The sequence below is a fragment of the Drosophila ananassae genome, chromosome 3L (genome assembly GCF_017639315.1).
Source record: "Drosophila ananassae strain 14024-0371.13 chromosome 3L, ASM1763931v2, whole genome shotgun sequence".
Classification (NCBI taxonomy): domain Eukaryota; kingdom Metazoa; phylum Arthropoda; class Insecta; order Diptera; family Drosophilidae; genus Drosophila; species Drosophila ananassae.
Window position 1 is genome coordinate 516,798 of NC_057929.1, and position 17,876 is coordinate 534,673.

At 46.3% G+C, this 17,876-nt stretch overlaps 3 protein-coding genes across 3 annotated transcripts; 2 read left to right on the forward strand and 1 right to left on the reverse strand.

The window, feature by feature from the left end:
• Positions 1 to 262: 262 nt before the first annotated feature.
• LOC6495364 (lachesin) lies at positions 263 to 11,883 on the forward strand. The gene is made up of 2 exons (XM_001958634.3): positions 263 to 1,229; positions 10,552 to 11,883. Exons 1-2 carry the CDS (start codon positions 692 to 694, stop codon positions 11,091 to 11,093), a joined length of 1,080 nt encoding a protein of 359 aa, XP_001958670.1. The 5' UTR covers positions 263 to 691; the 3' UTR covers positions 11,094 to 11,883.
• Positions 11,872 to 14,444, reverse strand: LOC6495300 (augmin complex subunit dgt5). Its single transcript, XM_001958635.4, has 5 exons — positions 14,182 to 14,444; positions 13,851 to 14,128; positions 12,573 to 13,797; positions 12,328 to 12,515; positions 11,872 to 12,240 (listed from the first exon to the last, which is right to left on the reverse strand). The coding sequence occupies exons 1-5, from the start codon at positions 14,277 to 14,279 to the stop codon at positions 11,963 to 11,965; spliced, it is 2,067 nt and encodes a 688-aa protein (XP_001958671.2). The 5' UTR covers positions 14,280 to 14,444; the 3' UTR covers positions 11,872 to 11,962.
• A 136-nt stretch (positions 14,445 to 14,580) lies between these two features.
• Positions 14,581 to 17,760, forward strand: LOC6495365 (25S rRNA (cytosine-C(5))-methyltransferase nop2). Its single transcript, XM_001958636.4, has 3 exons — positions 14,581 to 14,812; positions 14,869 to 15,872; positions 15,934 to 17,760. The coding sequence occupies exons 1-3, from the start codon at positions 14,716 to 14,718 to the stop codon at positions 17,602 to 17,604; spliced, it is 2,772 nt and encodes a 923-aa protein (XP_001958672.2). The 5' UTR covers positions 14,581 to 14,715; the 3' UTR covers positions 17,605 to 17,760.
• Positions 17,761 to 17,876: the final 116 nt, after the last annotated feature.

The following is a 17,876-nucleotide window of genomic DNA, read 5'->3' on the forward strand; positions in this document are numbered from 1 at the left end:
TATTTTAATGAAAAAGGGGATACCTGGTTTGTAAATGCTTTTCAAATTATTTATGTTCTATTTATTAAAATATATACATATAAAAATTATAATTAACAATATAACCCACAAGTATACTAAAAGTAGTCTGTTAATAACATAGCTAGAGTGAAGAAGAAATAACAGTACAGATGTTAATATAGTTATCGATAGCTAGATAAAGTTATCGATTTTAGGCCAGCTCAAATCTAACAGCTCCGTCTCAAGCTCCAGAGGGCGCAAATTTTGAAACCTGAATTCATTCGTTGCGCGGCATTCAAAGTGTAAGGTTGTGTCTTCCGTGAGTCTCTCGACTGAAATTTCTGACCGATCGGGCCAATACCCAGACAGTGAGAGAGAACGTAGTTTAAAAACCAGCTTAGAGCGGGCCGACAAGTGTGACTTGCAGTCAGCATCCGCGTCCATTGTCGTGGTAGAGAAAGAAACGACGCTATCTGTGTACTCCGCCGTCGTCGACGTTTTTGGAGACGTCTTTGGGGCCCTCTCTCACACATTTTTTTGTGATTTTGGAGCCAGGTTGCTATCTCCCAAGTCTTCTCGAGAAGAATTGTGTGGCGCGCTTGTTATTCGTGCTCTTGTCTCTCGGCTCTCCACTCCACTTTTTGCTGGGTGTGGTGCTAGAAACGAAACTCAAATAAATTAATTGCACAAGATGTGGCGCCCGAGTATCTTAAAGTGTGTCTGGAGCACGCTGCTCCTGGCCCTCGCCTGCCACCAGGCCAGTGGCCAGCGTACGCCCACCATTTCCTACATCACACAGGAGCAGATCAAGGACATTGGCGGCACCGTGGAGTTCGACTGTTCCGTTCAGTATGCCAAAGAGTACAATGTGCTCTTCCTGAAGACTGACAGCGATCCCGTCTTCCTCTCCACTGGCTCCACGCTGGTGATCAAGGACTCCCGTTTCTCCCTCCGCTACGATCCCAGCTCCTCCACCTACAAGCTGCAGATCAAGGACATCCAGGAGACCGATGCTGGCACCTATACCTGCCAGGTCGTCATCTCCGTCGTCCACAAAGTCAGCGCCGATGTGAAGCTCTCGGTGAGGCGTCCGCCCGTCATCTCCGACAACTCCACTCAGTCGATCGTGGCCAGCGAGGGAACCGAAGTCCAGATGGAGTGCTATGCCAGTGGCTATCCCACACCGACCATCACATGGCGGCGGGAGAACAATGCCATCCTGCCAACGGGTAAGTTTTCCATTTTAGCCCTTACTTCACGTAGATACATTGGCTTTGTTGACTTGGTTGACTTGGTTGGGGCGCTGTTCTGGGGGAGCCAGCTCTCTCTCTGGGCCCGTTGCTCTGCTCTCTCTCTGCCGCTCATACTTGTCTCCGTCCATCAGTCCATCCCGCTTTGGCCCCAGCTTAGGCGGTGGGAGTCTACGGCTCTGTATGTATGTATTTGGTATATGGGGATTGGGGATTGGGGTTCGTGTGAGTGACCGTGACTCACTCAGGCGTCACCTTAGCTTTTGTTTATTTAGCAGGTTGTGCCACTAAACAGTGGCTAGCGATTGCCTCTTTTTACTATCCACCACCGCCACCCCTTGGTGGGCTAGCTTTTTGCAATAAAAGATTGATTTTTTCAGTTGCCCCGTAGAGGGATAGTTCTTAGAGTTAATTGCCTTAATTTTTTACGATTTTTTTATTAAAACATGATGTTAATGGAAGGTTAAGAGTGTTTATGGAGTAGCACTGTCTAGGACTGATATGAGATATTATATAAGAACCTTATCGGCATCAGCTAACCACATAATCTCTGTACTATTCCAAGTAAGAGCTCCCAAAAGTCCACTTGTAATCTATGTTTTTTGATAATTAATCTTAATTTCTTGTGAAATTTCGCAACAAAAATAGCTGCATGATCTTAACTTTTCCACCATTTTCCACAGACTCGTTAGTTTCCTGGGAAAATCCCAGTTCCAAGTACAAGTGCAAATGGCATCCCTTTGTCCCTCCCAGAAATTTCTTTCTTTCACTCGAAAATAGAAGAAAAGCTAATAAAACAATAAAATAATTTGGTGCTCACAGGTAAAATGAAGGTTAATCCCATACAGGTGCTGGTTCTAGATGGATCTTGGGCATCTACCTGTCCGGTCCTGACCCTTGACCCTTGGGCCAGACATAATGGTTTCCTTTAACAAGATTGCAGCGTCATTTGAGCGGCTGCCGAAAAGCAATTAGTGTAACTAATCCGATAGTTACTTATTACCTAGAAACGACCCTCGGACACACCCTGCTCCGATGGGTTGCCCCTGGAACTTGTACTTATTTGTCAGATACATAGCTTGTGCAATCTTTAATTGGTTCGGCATTGGAAGTGCCTTATGGGAGTGTCATATAGGTATGGTATAAGCCCAACCGCAATGGCTCTGATACGCTTCACGGCTGTCCAGAAATGGCTTTACTCGAGAAGGGGAGTCTGCGTCCAGTCCAGGAGCTGTGGCGTGGTGTTTCACACTTTTTTTTAACGCTCTAATTTAAAGCGCTTAGGCAAACAAGACCGTTTGAGCTTTGAAATGCGCCAACGATCCGAGTCGGCAGCTGGGAGAAGGGTTTCTGTTTTTTTTTGCCCTTTTCTCTTCCTGAGGAGGCGGAGGAGTGGCATGCAGCCTTTGTGCAGCATTTTCACGTTTCACATTTCCATTCCCAAGCTCAGGTCCTAGTCCCAGTACCAGTTCTAGTCCCACTCCCAGTCCCATTTTGCCATTCGAGGTTTTTGAGGCATTCGACAACTTCAGCACGCGCAATTGCTTCCGCAACTTGAAAACGTACCACGGACCGTTTGATGGTCTCCGTCGTCTCCTGCAAGCTGAGAGCAAACAGTGGAGGGCTGTTCCTTTGCGCACATCAGACACGGTCTAGGCATTTGGTTCCAACCTCTTCCAATGGGTGGGTACAAAAAAATAAAAAACAATGTACAAAAAAAATTGAAACCGGGAAGGAAGGAAGGAGTAAACAGCAAACATACGCAAACAAAAAGAACCCGAGACCCAGGCCATGGCAAATGGGCTGCGCCCTCCTCCCTCCATAACACACACACACTCCGCCACACAGGGGCTACATAATTCTTATTTTGATAGCCGGCAAAATACAATCGAAGTATACAAAATATATAAATTACAAGCTAAAAAGGTAACCCAAACAAAGGCCCGATTCCCGCAGCGAGTGCCGAGTACTATGTGCGATGTAAAGATGCAAACAAACAAGCCGCGAGCGGTTGGTTGCCCTGGCACCCTTCTAGCAACCCCTAACCCCGGGATCGGATCTAGAGTCCATCACGCCCTAGACACCAGGCTGGCGAGCTGGAGAGCTGGCGAGGAACCCCTAATAAACCATTTCCGTTCGAGGTGGTTATTATTTTTTTTGGGGGGGAGCATCGGCTTGGTATGCCAATTTGTGCGTTGCCATGCAAATCGATTGGTTTTTTTTTTATTATTGAATGGCCAAAACAAAGTTGCCCTCAGATAGATGGCCATTGAGTAAACACAGACATGTGCAACGCTTGCACCTGCCACCACCTGGCTCTGTGCTAGCCAAGCAAAATAAACCCCACCTTGGCCCAGCTCGGCTCACGTGAATTTCGAGTCGAGTCGAGCTTGTTTTCTGCAAAGAAAGCAAAAAAATTGAAATCCAATTTTGCTGAAATTTTCAAACGCCGACAGCTGCCGACATCTGGGTTATTGTTCTCAGCCGGAAGCGACTTATCTGACAGATACTCGGTAGAGCGAGAATCTATATCTGTAGCGAGGGATCGAGGATCATGGTAAATTAACTTTAATTGTTCAATTATGTGAGTGGCAGTTCGAATCTCTCTCTCTCTCGCGGAGATCACTCCGAGGGGTGTCTGAAGAACTCTAATAACCACTCCACTTTCCCCCATTTCTTTGCCAGACTTGCGATTATGATTAACTTTCATGCAAATTGTATTTGCTGGAAGCTGAAATTGCGAATTAGAATCAGAATCAAGTGGCCATGACTCAAGTATTCCAATTCCAGCCCAGAAGGGTGCTGCAACTTTATATATAACATATATAAATTGTAATTTACGCTTTAACATTTCGATGCGCCATTGATGCCCAACTCGAGATCTCAACGAGCCGTAATGTGGAAATTAGTTACCCCGGGATTTTATGAAATTGGATGCAATATAATGGAAATTCCTCAGATGCCACTGGCGGCAGGCAGCAGCTGCCTCTGAGTTTTTTTTTTTTTTAAATATATTTGCAAGCAATTAGGTTTTGGCACACTCGCAATTAGATGAGGAGCGAGTCCTGCCGTGGAGGAGAAGGAGGAGTGAGTCCTTTGATGATGGATATGTTTGTGTTTGGTATTTTTGTCCTGCTGTTGCCATTTCCTCTTCCTGTTTGCCGGTTTGCCGTTGGTTGCATTGTTTATTGCTGCTTCAGTTGGCAGTCGGTTTTGTGGCATGATGGCTTGCTGCAAAGTCAAAAGAGGCAACACAGCAAAAGCATGAGGCAAAAACCAGAACGATGACGTACCGTGTTGGACAGGAAAACCTGTTTCGAAATGTTGGTTGCTGGGGCAACGACCACTTGGTCAACATCGGCCACCAACTGGCGGCGGAGACTTTCTGTTGTTGGCCAACAAAATGCCCACAAAAGGGCTAAAAACAGTCTTTAAACTAATTTCTTTCCATTACAACTAGCTTGTAAGATATTTGTCTCTGTGTTCTGGTAATAACTTGTTAGTTAATAGCTGAAATCGTCCTATTTTCCTGCTACCTACCCTTGATAGCCCCTCACTTCCACTCGGCTTATCACACTGGAATGGAAGAGAAATTCAAAGTTGAAGTAACATTTTCACTTCAATTCCCTTATTTGTTTAGCACTTTTGGCTGAATGTTTCACCTTCAGAGCGACCGGCTTTTTAATCCTTATCACACTCACATTCTCACACAAAGGACACGCGGATCAGTCTCAGTTCCAGTCCACCCTGGTATTGTTTGCTCCGGGACTTGGCCAATATTTATTTAGGCACTCGGGGCTCCGGCTCACAAGGGATTTACGTCGTTCTTGGTCCTCTTTCACTCGCTTATCCAGTTTTTTTTTAGGCGTAATTGCTATTTTAATAGTTTTCTTTTCATTCCTTGATTTATGAACTGCACTCTCGTGAGAAGTACAGTCTGTACCGACTTGGCGGGGCAGGGAAATCGGCAGGCAAGTCGAGGGTAATCCAATAAATGGCATGCCAGGCGGCATAACTCTCTCGGCCAGCTATAATGTACTACTCGAGGAAGAAAATCACTTTTGAAAAGTCAACAACGCCAGCGTCTGTGGCTTTGTGAGACCCAGAGTGGGTGGTGGAATCGCATCGAGGGTGGCTCCACCCCACTCCATATCACTCCATATCACTCCGGTGTGGTTTCAAGGCAATGCCTGACAATGTCTGACTTGGCGAGGCGCGTTGCCCGACCAAAGTGGGTGCATTCACATGTCTCAAGAGCTTGTTATATGCTCGATATATGTATGTACTCCATATAGGCGGCATGACTGGGCCTCCTTCTTGATGAGTTTGGGTGACAAAACAGGAAGAGGCGACAAATTTGCAAAGGCATGCATTTTTTCCATAAATTGCAAGAGACAGAAGGTGGAGGAGGTAGCCAGGTGTTCTTGGGCAATCAATGATGGGTGGTGGAGGACAAACACAACACTCTCAGTGGGCTTAATCAACTCCAAACTGCATAAGAGCTCTTTAAATGGCTTAAAACCCATATCTCCCTCTCTCTCAGGTAATCCAATCTATTCCAGAGCCGAAAAAACTATCCTCTGATGAGTGGTTTCAATGCATATTCGGATCAATGTCAAAATAAATTCGACTTCCATTGAAAGCGATGCGTTGGCCAAAAAAAGAACAAAATCCAGAGAGAAAAATCCAGAAAAAAAAGTTAAAATCCTGTTAAAATCCAAAAACAGTGTGTGCACTTTTTTAATTGGATTTTTGCCAGCCCACATGGCTGTGGAGTGTAGAAACTGAAGATACAAGCTGGGAAGAGAGTCATGGCCCATCTGTGACATGCCTGGAAGCTATGATATGTTTTTGTTGGGTGGTTTCGGGCCTCCTGGTCTCCTGGTCGCCTGCTCTTTGGGAAGTGGGTGTGCAGTGGGCGCAAATAATGCGGAGCGTCATTAAAAGCACACTCGGCCTTTGCCATCTGACTTTGTCAGGAGGTCGTACTCCGTACTCTCTAGTCTGTGTTTTGAAAATTATGATGAGTCACATATCGGGTGGATGACGGCGCTGCATTAACATTCATAATTTCCACATGACAACCCAACCTTTGGCTGCGAATCAGTTGACATTTGAAGAGGCCAGGGTAGAGGCATTTTTCAGCATTTTCCCTGGCTCTGTCCCTGTTCCTGTCCCTGGCAGGAAGAGCTCCCGCCGGTGAGTTGCTTGCCAAATTGCAGGAAATTGAATTGGGGAGTTGGAAGCAAAAAACAAATATGGCCGCGGGCTCAGACTTTTTGGGAAAGGAAAAAGCGTCCTTTTCGGTTAGTTCGTCACACGTTTCACGTTTTCCCGCCCGACAGAGGGCGAGTTGAACGTCAGGGCGTCTGGCCCTGTGATTGGTTCGGATATATGTATTTTTTTTTGCATTTGCCACTCAATTTCCATTTCCCCGAGGTGGACGTCCTGGTGGTTGTTTCTCTAAAAAACCCATTGCAAAATGGCGGCCAGAGTCGGCGGCTGTCGTTTTTAAGTAGTTTATGAAAAATTAGAAACGGTAGCAGAACCGGAGAACCCCTTTTCCTCCTCCGTGTCATGGCGTGTCACAAATTTTCCAAGCGAGCGCGCTTTTAACTGAAAGTCATCCAAGCGCCAAGACCTAGACCTGGCTTTTAGACCTTAGCGGGTCATAAAATGAGACACCTACACCTGTCGGCAGTGCATTTTCCATCCATCCATCCGGGGTATCCATCCAGAGTTCCATCCTGCGAGAGATACAAAAGAAAATGTATATCCTTTCATAGCGTCCCTAGATCTACCTGCACTTCTTCTTACCTTCCCCCACTCCAGTTCTCACCTTTGTGCACTTTGCACAATTTTCCTTTTCTTCGGATCTGTTTTCGTTGCCTTCAACTGACAATTTATCTCTCGGTTGTTTGCCCAAGGGACTGGGACTGGGACTGATGGCAGGCGGAGACAGAACACCAGACAGGTTCTCCCGGTCGAAGGAAGAATGGAAGGGTGTCGTCTAAAACAAATGTGGAACTGCCTGCCGTGTGTCGGAGTTTCCATTACCTTTGAGATTCTTCTATAGTATCTCTCCTCCTGCATGGCATGGCACTCTGGGGTTCTGTTTTCCTTTCATTAGTTGTCAGAGATTGCAGAGTCAGAGGGACTCGTCGGGGAGCTGCATCATCATCATCATCATCCTGCCCCGGTGGCAAAGTGTTTTTAATTCTCTCATTAGTAACTGAAATTGCTCCACACTCGCCGCCACATTCGGCCTGATGGATGATGGCTTCCATGATACGGCGAAGAGAGCTATTTCCGCTTCATATTCCATAGAATTTATGCCTTTTGTTGGCTATGCCTGGGATGCGGGTCTCCAGCGCTCTCTCATTACTTTGATTGAACAGAAATTGTCTTATAATTTGTCAATATGTGTAATGCATAGTTACTAGATCAGTTCTACTAGGAGCAGTTCATCCATCATAGATTGTAGCTTGGAGGTATGGACATATTTTGATTCCAAAAACCCAACCCCTCTCTGGCTTGAGCTTATTTCCAAGTGATATATGACTCTGTCTTTCGTAATAGAACCCCATTACATTGTTTTCGATTCATGTACTCTTAAATATCTCAAATTCACATAGCCACTCCATTCATCTTCCATCCAGGGGTGTTCTATTTCAGTGACTTTCTGCTCCAGTTCATGAGATAGAGAATTTGAACCCTCCAGAGTGTCGCCTACAGAGAGTCTGGAGAGTGCATTAATTAAAATAACAGAATGACTAATGCCTTCGAGCAATACTTCTTCCCAGTATCCATGTTTTTCTTCTCCAGTTCAACTAATTAGCAATTAAATATTTGCTTCTTTCTGACACGCCCCAATTACGCGCATGCGCGACCTCCTCAGACCTCATAAGAGTTACTAACCGCTAACGGTACTAAACGGCTTACAGGCGACAAATGTTTTGGAAAAACGTTTAAATTTTCTGGCATTCTGGCTTCTGGCATTCCTGAACTCTTTCCCTACCTGACTTGCATATCATTTCACGGCCCAGTAACACTGCTGTGCGCCAGTCCGTCAAAAAATAAATAAAAAATTCGTATTTCGAAATTCATAGATTCTATAAACGTATTTGGTATTATTGAGTGGGTAGTCTGTGAACTGTGCTATTACAGCTGCAAGGGCTGGCTCTCCAGTTATATAGGTTCTAGTTACTAGTGTAGGTTCTGACTGCTTCTGAACTTGCAGCAGAAACCGAGAAAACAGAAACTAGAGATAGAGAAAGAACCTGTTTTGGGAGCTGGCAGGCACAGGGGCACAACACAGTAAACGCTCGTAAATTATAAATACAACAAATTTCATTTGCAGTGCCAGCCTAGAAGTTCACTTTTACGACCTGTATTTTCAATGATGCGAAAAAGACTTTGTCTTTTGAAACTATGGGATAATCCTTTCTAACCATTCTAGCTAACTTGTCTTAGAAAGGAAATTGCCTAGCAAAAAGTGTAGAAGATATTATAGACACTTCTATATATCTTTGTCTGAATAAATGTCTGCCTTTCATAAGTCTGACTACCATTGGACTAATTAAACAAAGCCACTCCCCCTATGGAGCTTCAATATCACACATTTGGAAGCGTGTTTACTAGCAATCGGTTGTGTGTATTTTTCTAATATTGAAATGAGTTTGTTGCCTTGTTTTCTGAGATGCCCGCATCACGAGGCCTCAACCCATTACCCACACGATGGGTTGGAGGGACTGACTGTCAATCCAATTTTAATGAAATGTGTTACTTCGATTCCCAGGCGCAATTAATTTGAAATGTTTCAGTTGAACAGGCACCCTGGCTGTTATGGCTCTTATGGCCCGCATTTGTGTGCAATTCGCATATAAAACATATTTTCCGGGCATTCCGGAGCTTTGGTCAATGCTCTCCTGCTGATGCAGCTCCTCTTTGCCAACTCTTTTTGCCCTGCACTTGGAAAAAAATCATTTATTTAGTTTACTATTTGGTGTGGAAACTGGCAACTGCCTCTAACTGCCTTTTCGCTCACTGCACTCCCCCCTAGTTTGTGTCAATTGTTTGAGCCTGAATTGTTTTGGCAAATGTTTGAAGAGCAGCCACAGACACGCACACACGAGGATGAGATGAGAGGCACCAGGTCCCAGATCCCCGGGCTCAATGCACTCGTTTTCAGAGCCACCCCTCCTGTCCTGGGTAGGCACCTCGTTTAAGCTGAGCCAACTTCCGGTTATGAACCCGGGAGCACCTTTTCGCAATTCGCATTTTGCATTTTGCATTTCGCATTCGTAGTGCAATTCCTATTCCCATTCACGTTCACGCTTCAGTAGAGCTGGAGGCCTCCTCGACCCAACCCAAAACCCAACCTAACCCCTCCACGATCCTGCCGTGCACTCTAAGGCTAAGTGCAGTGGCGTACTCCGTACCGTTTTTTTTTGAAAATTAGTTGGCAACCGAACCAAGCTGGGGGCCTAACCAAATGGTTTACTTGTTAGAGGTCATTAACGTTGCCATTGTTTGTACATTCGGTGGCACGAACAGCAGAGCGAAGTGTGGACATTGAAAAAGGTCACCCGCAAGTGGCAACGGATGTGCCCCGGGTTGGCTCATTAAAATTGGATTTTTGACTCTGCTCCCAATGCACAAATACAATGGCCCAAAAGCCCGAAAGCCTGAAAGCGTTTAGCGCTGCTCCATTAATGGCCAGTGGTTATGTTCTCACTTGAACGCGCATCGTTTCGGAAACAGAGGATGAGATTAAAGCTATAATGGAGATGGTTATGCCACACTCTATAGATTAATTGTTTGTATTTTGTTTAGAGGGAAAATTAGTTGGTAGGTCATATTATTATCTCATTGGATGGGTTTCTTTTGAACTTACAGGGAGTAGGGAGTGGGATATCAGTGAAGAGAAGTGTTATGTGTAGGGGAAGTTGTCCAAAGACTGCTTTGTTATCAGTTGTTTAAAGATGATGGCCTCTTCTACTTGAAATGTTTAATAACCTTAGACTTCCATTCCATTTAGTCATCAATAAGTTTTAATGAAAACGAGCAGAAAACACGCTCACCCTAAAAATGAAATAAATGAATCAGCTAGTTCGTGTAAAATGTGGTTTTTAGAAATCAGGGTTCTAGTGATAGAATAGTTCTACAAGTGGAAAGAAAGGTACATGTTTTCTGACATGGGATTGGTTTCTAATCGCGCATTAAACTGATTTTAAACAATCCTTAAATGACTCAAAAACTACAACCAACTAACTCTAAAACCCATTTCTTCCCCTTCCAGATAGCGCCACCTATGTTGGAAACATCCTGCGCATCAAGTCAGTAAAGAAGGAGGACCGCGGCACCTACTACTGCGTGGCGGACAATGGAGTCAGCAAGGGCGACCGGCGCAACATCAACGTGGAGGTGGAGTTCGCTCCAGTGATCACTGTGCCAAGGCCCCGATTGGGACAGGCTCTGCAGTACGACATGGATCTGGAGTGCCACATCGAGGCGTACCCGCCACCGGCCATCGTCTGGACCAAGGACGACATCCAGCTGGCCAACAACCAGCACTACAGCATCTCCCACTTCGCCACCGCCGACGAGTACACCGACTCGACGCTGCGTGTGATCACCATCGAGAAGCGCCAGTACGGAGATTATGTGTGCAAGGCCACCAACCGATTCGGAGAGGCTGAGGCGCGAGTGAATCTGTTCGAGACCATCATTCCTGTATGCCCACCGGCTTGCGGTCAGGCGTACTATGCCGGCGCTGAGGAGGTGGCCGCCACCTCGTTCGCCCTGGTGGGCATCCTTCTGGCCATGCTCTTCACCAGATAAGCCAATCCTCCGACTCTAACTCCAACTCCAACTCCGACTCTGACCAAGAGCTCCATGATTCCAATCCATTACTCAGTCCCCGAATGCATCATAATACCTACGACTAAATACAATCATACATACATGAATCTAGAGTCTAGACATATAGACAGCAATAGTCTCAAAGGATCCATCCCCCCATTACCCCAGTTCTAATTTCAATCTGTTGCCTATAGCCTTGTTTTGTAGTTTGAGTTTTCGTTTCGCCCTGTCCAATTTTCGTACGTCCAATATTATGTATTAAGTTAAGTATGCTAAGTGAAGGGCCGACGACTAGATGAGCGAGCAATCGATTTAATTTATTAGCACCTTAGAGAGCCAAAACGAAATACGAAAAACCGATACGAAGTCCGACACTGTAAATGTTTTTAAATACTATACTTTAATCAACACAAGATACATCACAACATTCCGCTTTTGTATGGAAATATTTTATTTTTATTTAATAAACAATAAAGTATTTTCGTTATCTAACTCTGACACTCTGACAACTCGACTAATTCCCCATTACCCTACTCCTAAAGACTAACTGAACCACTTGCATCAAATCGAGGCAAAGATCCAAATTGGAAAATATGCAACAATGTTGTGTAAATCTCTAGCTTTTAAGCATTTTCGAATAACCAGAAATTTTTTACCCAAATTTTTGTGTGGGTGTGAATAAAAATCAATTTCGACTTTGTAATAAAAAATAAAAAAAAATACATAAAATAGACAAAAAAAAATAAATAAAAATACATTTAAAAAACAAGAAGGACTTCATTATTCAGGACTTTGCTTGGCTTAGAAAGATGAGACCATGTGGGATTTCTCAGAAAAAAAACAACAATTCAATTATGATTGGTTGGCGCCCTAATGGATCCCCCGGTGGTGGCCATCCGATAGTAGAGATTGAACTCGGACTCGTAGTCCACAAAGTTGCCATTGTTGAAGCGCTTGCCGGGTGGAACATATCGTCGCAATGGATTCTCAAGCAGAAACTGATAGATGCGTTCGGCCTTTTCCAGCTGCAATTGGGTCTTGACACCGATGGCCAGCAGATTGTCCAGCAATTGGTCAATTTCCTCATGCTGACGATTCGCCTTCAGCCTCAAATCGTGCGGATCAACTGTGGAAAGGGGGGAGAGAGGAAACAGGGTGATTTAATTTTCAGTTCTACGGATATGAGACAAAATGGTTGGACGTCTGAGCTTACCAATTAAAGGCTCGAAATTCAATTTCAAGTCAGACGTGTGTGCGGCAATTGCCGACGCCCACAAAATGCGTTTTCGGACTTCCTGCAGGGCGCCGAAGGGTGTCAGCAGATAGCCGGGTGCCAGTTGAACAGTGGAGGCCAGCTCCTGGGCCTCGACGATGAGCGGATTGGCCGCCAGTAGGAAGGCGCTGCCGGAAAACATGAACTCGTGATTAATTGGAATTGCTTGCACTTCCGTGACTTACCAGGCGCGTGGCATGCAGCTCAGCTTTTCCAGTGACATTTCGGCGAATGTGTTCAGCTCCAGGAGGTGCGAGGGAACCGTAGCGCCTGCTCCACTCACTAGAGTGGTGGAACCAGCGGCGCCGGGCATCATCGTTTTGTTATCAAAACTGCGACGCAACGTCGAGTTTACGATGCTTGTGTTGCAGTCGAACTCGACCTTGGTGCTGGAGAAGACGCTATCGTTGGCCAGGCAGAAGCTTTCCGATCCCAGCATGGACATGTTGCTGACCTTGAGCTTGGTGCTGATTAGCTGCGACTTGGCGTTCTGGTTTTGTGTGGCGGCCTGCATGTTGTCCAGCATGTTCTTCATCATGTTGCGGGAGTAGAGAATCTTCTCCTTGATTTGCGACAACTGCACCATATCCTGTTGGATGCGATTGATGGAGGAGTTGATGTCACTGTACACCTGCTTAACAGAGCCCAGCATAAGGTCGTGGTTCTTCAGTTGCCTTCCGCCGGCCTCCAGTTCCGAGCGCAGTTGTTCAATCTGCTCGCGCAGGAATTCGTTTTGGGCGCGATTAAAGTTGCGCATATTGTACTGCACCAAGTAGTCGCTGATCAGTTCGTCGGCGCTCTCCTCCTCCTCTTCGCTGATTCCGTTGAAGCTGTGGACTTTCTTCTGCAGCTCGTCCACAAAGGCACAGTAGGCCTGGCAGAAACGAGACTCCTTTTGCTCCAACTCCTTTTGAGCACTAATGGACTTGGCTGCCAGCCCCAGAAGATCTGCCTTGGTTTTTAGAAGTTTCACTTCGAAGTTGTTGAGCGGCGGTTTGGACGACGTGGAGTTTCCAGTACTTTCATTTAAATGAATTATGTTCTGAAGCTGCTCTTCTTTTATTTTCATGATTACATTCAAGAGCAGGGCATTGGGAGTATCCGCAAAAATACTCCGCATCTGATCCCAAAGCCTTTGCTTGGTTTCAGCCAAGACATGGGCACTGCTGCCCTCGTCGCACATGCCGTAAAATTCCTCTAGCTGCTTGAGGGCCTTCTCCACCTCCTTGGCAGCCTGTTTCTCGCTGGCATTCTTGGAAGTCAGCTTGACCGGGGTGGTGGCTAGGATCTGAGCCTTGTTTTTCAGCTCCTGCTCGTGAGATTTGTCCAATGACTCCAGCTTTAAGGCGAGGATATTGCATTTGGACGCTAGAAGTTGGACCCTGTTCTTGGCACTGATGGTTTGGATATCTACGGAAGAGCAATGAGATCAGGATAGTCCCATGAGAAACCGCGTAACTTACTCTTCGTTTTAATGCTGGCGGAGAGGACATCGTACTCCTTTCTGGCCTCTTTTAGACCTTGCTCTGCCTTGTCCTTTTGCTTTTGGAGTTCCTTCATTTGGTGATATCGCTGCAGCTCCGGCGGCAGGAAGCTCCTGGAGGCCATTGGAACCATCTTGTCCTTGTACCGAGCAACCTGAGAGATGAGGATGTTCTCTCGAACCTCTCGTACAACTTCTCGGGGCTGGATCCTTGTCTGCAGAGTATCCAAAAGCTGACTGGAGCCGGACTTGTAAATGCTAAAAGGACTTTTTAATTTGTTGCCAATAAGATCTTTTAGATTATATCTTACCTTCGGAGGGCATCGTTGGAGGGCAGTGCGCTGGGTGGACAACCTATGCTAGTGGCCCAGGCCTTGAACTTTTCGATTTTATCCTGGTATGCCATCATTATCAAAAAAGAAAACCCAAACGGGGAGTTGATAAAATGTTTAAATATTTCTTCTTCTTAAAAGTACTAATCGCGGCTTGGCAGTTAGTGATGGATCGTGCTGGAGTTGAAAGTAGAGTAAGTTGGCAGCTTCGCACAAAGCGCGGGAAATTCAAATTACATCAGAAATGGATTTGTTAAGATAGAATATTTAAAAATTAGTATTTGTTTTAGTTTTATTATTCTTTTTTATATTCTGTGTTATTAAATAATATGTACAGATAAATAGTGACTGATTTTTATTATTGTAGTTGGCAACACCAACTTAAGAGATTCCCAGCTGTGTAGTGTTGAAAAACACCCGGTGTCTTTTGAGCGGCGCACGTGGAGCAAAACAGAAGAGCTCACGTTTTTAGTCAATTTCTGCTCTAAAACCTTTATAAATTAAGTTAAAAACATGGGTCGCAAAGCTGAATACAGTGAGAAACCGAAGAAAGGACCTGGCCGAAAAGCCAGAAAGCAGGGACCGCCTGTTTTCCGGAAGCAGTCGTTTGGTGAGTGCATGGATGAGACTCCTCCAGAGCAACGTTAATGTTTTTTGAATTCGCAGCCCCCATGGAGGAGGAGGATAAGAAGCTCTCACACAGGCAAAAGCAGCGCTTCGTCAAGCGGGAGCAGAAGAAAGTAGTTCAGAAGGCGAAACTACAGGAGAAACGAGCCAAAGGAAAGCAAACGCAACAAGTGCGCCGGAAAACGGCCTACAACAGTGACAGTGAGCCCGAGGAGGAAGAGGCGGTGCAGCCCCAGGAGGCCTCCTCCGATGAGGAGGTGCCACAGTTGGTTCCGGCACCGAAAACCAAGAAATCTGCTGCTCCCAAGGGCTTCACAGACGACAACGACGCGTGGTTGAAACCCAAGAAGCAAAAGAAGGAGGTGGAACCCGAATCCGAAGAGGATGATGAGGAGGAGGAAGAGTTAGAGGAGGAATCTGATGCTGAATTGGAGGAAGGTTCCGAGGATGAAAATGGACTCGAAGAAGAAGCATCCGGCGAAGAGGATGAGGAAGAAGTATCCGGTGAAGAAGATGAAGAAGAGGAGTCCGATGACGACACAGCTCAAGTTGGCAAGCTGGATGACCTTTCCGATGGTGAGGCTAATTCCGACGATGACTTTGACATCTCCGGGGATGAAGACGCCGCCGAGGCGTCCTCCGACGACGAAGACGAAGATGACGACGATGATGATGATGATGACAAGTTGCCCATCGAGCGGGCCAACAAAAAGCTGAAGAAACGTGAGGCCAAGGAAGCCCAGCTGGCCGATGAGGAAATGCAAATGACTGTCGATCGCCAGGATGTGTTCCAGCTGCCAAACGAAGAGGAGGAGGCTGAGAAGGATCTGACGCTGCAGGAGGTGCAACAGCGCATCAAAGATGTGACCCTGGTTCTTTCTGACTTCAAGAAGTACCGTCAGGCGGATCGATCTCGAGGCGAATACATCGATCTGTTGCGTAGGGACTTGTGCCTGTACTACAGCTACAACGAATTTCTGATGGAGAAGCTGATGGACATGTTCCCGCTAACTGAGCTCATGGAGTACCTCGAGGCCTCTGAGGTAAGTTTTTCAAATATCCACCCGAATGTCCGGACATCTAACTTAAATCGGTGTATTTCAGGTGGCTCGTCCCTTGACCATTCGTACCAATACTCTGAAAACCCGTCGCCGAGATCTGGCAGGAGCTCTGATTAACCGTGGCGTGAATCTTGATCCTCTAGGAAAGTGGACCAAAGTGGGATTGGTCGTTTTCAACTCCCAGGTGCCCCTCGGTGCTACACCAGAGTACTTGGCTGGCCACTACATGATCCAGGGCGCTTCTTCCTTGCTGCCCGTGATGGCACTTGCCCCACAAGAGAACGAAAGAATACTGGACATGTGCTCGGCACCAGGAGGCAAGGGTTCGCACATAGCATCCATCATGAAGAATACCGGTGTTCTGTTTGCCAACGACTCGAATCGGGATCGTATCAAGGCGATCGTGGCCAACTTCCATCGCCTGGGAATCGTAAATGCTGTGGTCAGCTGCGAGGATGGCACCAAGTTCCGGAACATTATGACTGGCTTCGATCGCGTCCTTCTGGATGCCCCCTGCACGGGAACTGGTGTTGTCTCCAAGGATCCCAGTGTGAAGACCACCAAGTCGGACGTGGACGTGCAGCGTTGTTACAACCTGCAAAGGAAACTTTTACTCACAGCCATCGATTGTGTGGACGCCAAGTCGTCAAGCGGTGGCTACATAGTGTACTCCACCTGCTCGGTGCTTCCGGAGGAGAACGAGTGGGTTATCGACTATGCCCTGAAGAAACGGAACGTAAAATTGGTTCCCACTGGTCTGGACTTTGGCGTGGAGGGCTTCACCAAGTTCCGGCAGCATCGTTTCCATCCCAGTTTGAACCTGACAAAGCGATACTATCCCCACACCCACAACATGGATGGTTTCTATGTGGCCAAGCTGAAGAAGTTCTCCAACACGATACCTATCACCAAGGAGCAGCAGGAGGAGGATGAGAAACAGTTAGATGAAGCTATCGAGGCCGAGGCTGATCCCAAAGAAGCTGAGGAGGAAACTGAAGAGTCGCCAGAGGAGAAGGCTCCTCGCAAGGTTCTGGGCAAGAGGGCTGGCAAGCCATCCCTTACTGATGTTGAGCAGGATTTGAAGAAGAAGAAGCTCGAGGAGAGCAAGACCAAGTACGTGGCTAAGGTGTTCGAGAAGCCCGTCAAGGTTCCTAAGAAGCCGAAACCGGAACAGCCGCAGGAAAAGAAGGGCAAGAAACCACAGGAAAATGATGAAAAAACAAATGGAAACGCGACACCTTCCAAGGCAGCGACCAAAAAGTCTCAACAGAATGGAAATGTGGAAGCTTCCCAGCCCGAAAATAAATTTCCGAAGAAGAAAACCCCAATCAAGGTGCACGTTCCAAACAAACTAGCTGGAAAGAAGCATCCAGCGAATGGTACTCCTTCGCCAGCCAAGCCTGATGCCAAGAAGAAGCCTCCAGCGAATGCTTCTCCCTCTCCAGCCAAGCCTGATGCCAGGAAGAAGCCTCCAACGAATGCTTCTTCCTCTCCAGCCAAGCCAGATGCCAAGAAGAAGCCTCCAACACAACCTAAAGGCAAGTCATCCGCACTGGCCAAGGCTCCCAGAGTAGACCTAGACAATGTACCCGTATTGGAGGGTAAACCCATTAAAAAGCAAAACAAGCTGAAGCAGAAATCCAAGCAGATCGGCCAGCTGAAGAAGTCGAAAACAGGAGCTAATGCGGGGAAGAAGCAAAAGTTCAAAAAGTGAACACCCTAAGTCCAGAATTGTTAAGTAGATTTTAAGCCAGTGACATATATAGTTGGGCTAATCCCAAAGCGCTTAATCGGTTAGGCCTATAATTGAATTGATTGAACTACAACTGTATTTTACAATTAGATTCAATAAATGCTAAGTCGAATTAGACGTGTCTGTGTTTTCAAATGAGAGAGAGCACTTGAAACTAGTTTGGTGGAATTGGGGTAGTCCTAAAAAATAATCTATTATAATGAAGCAACAAGAATGCTGTTTGGATCGGTTTT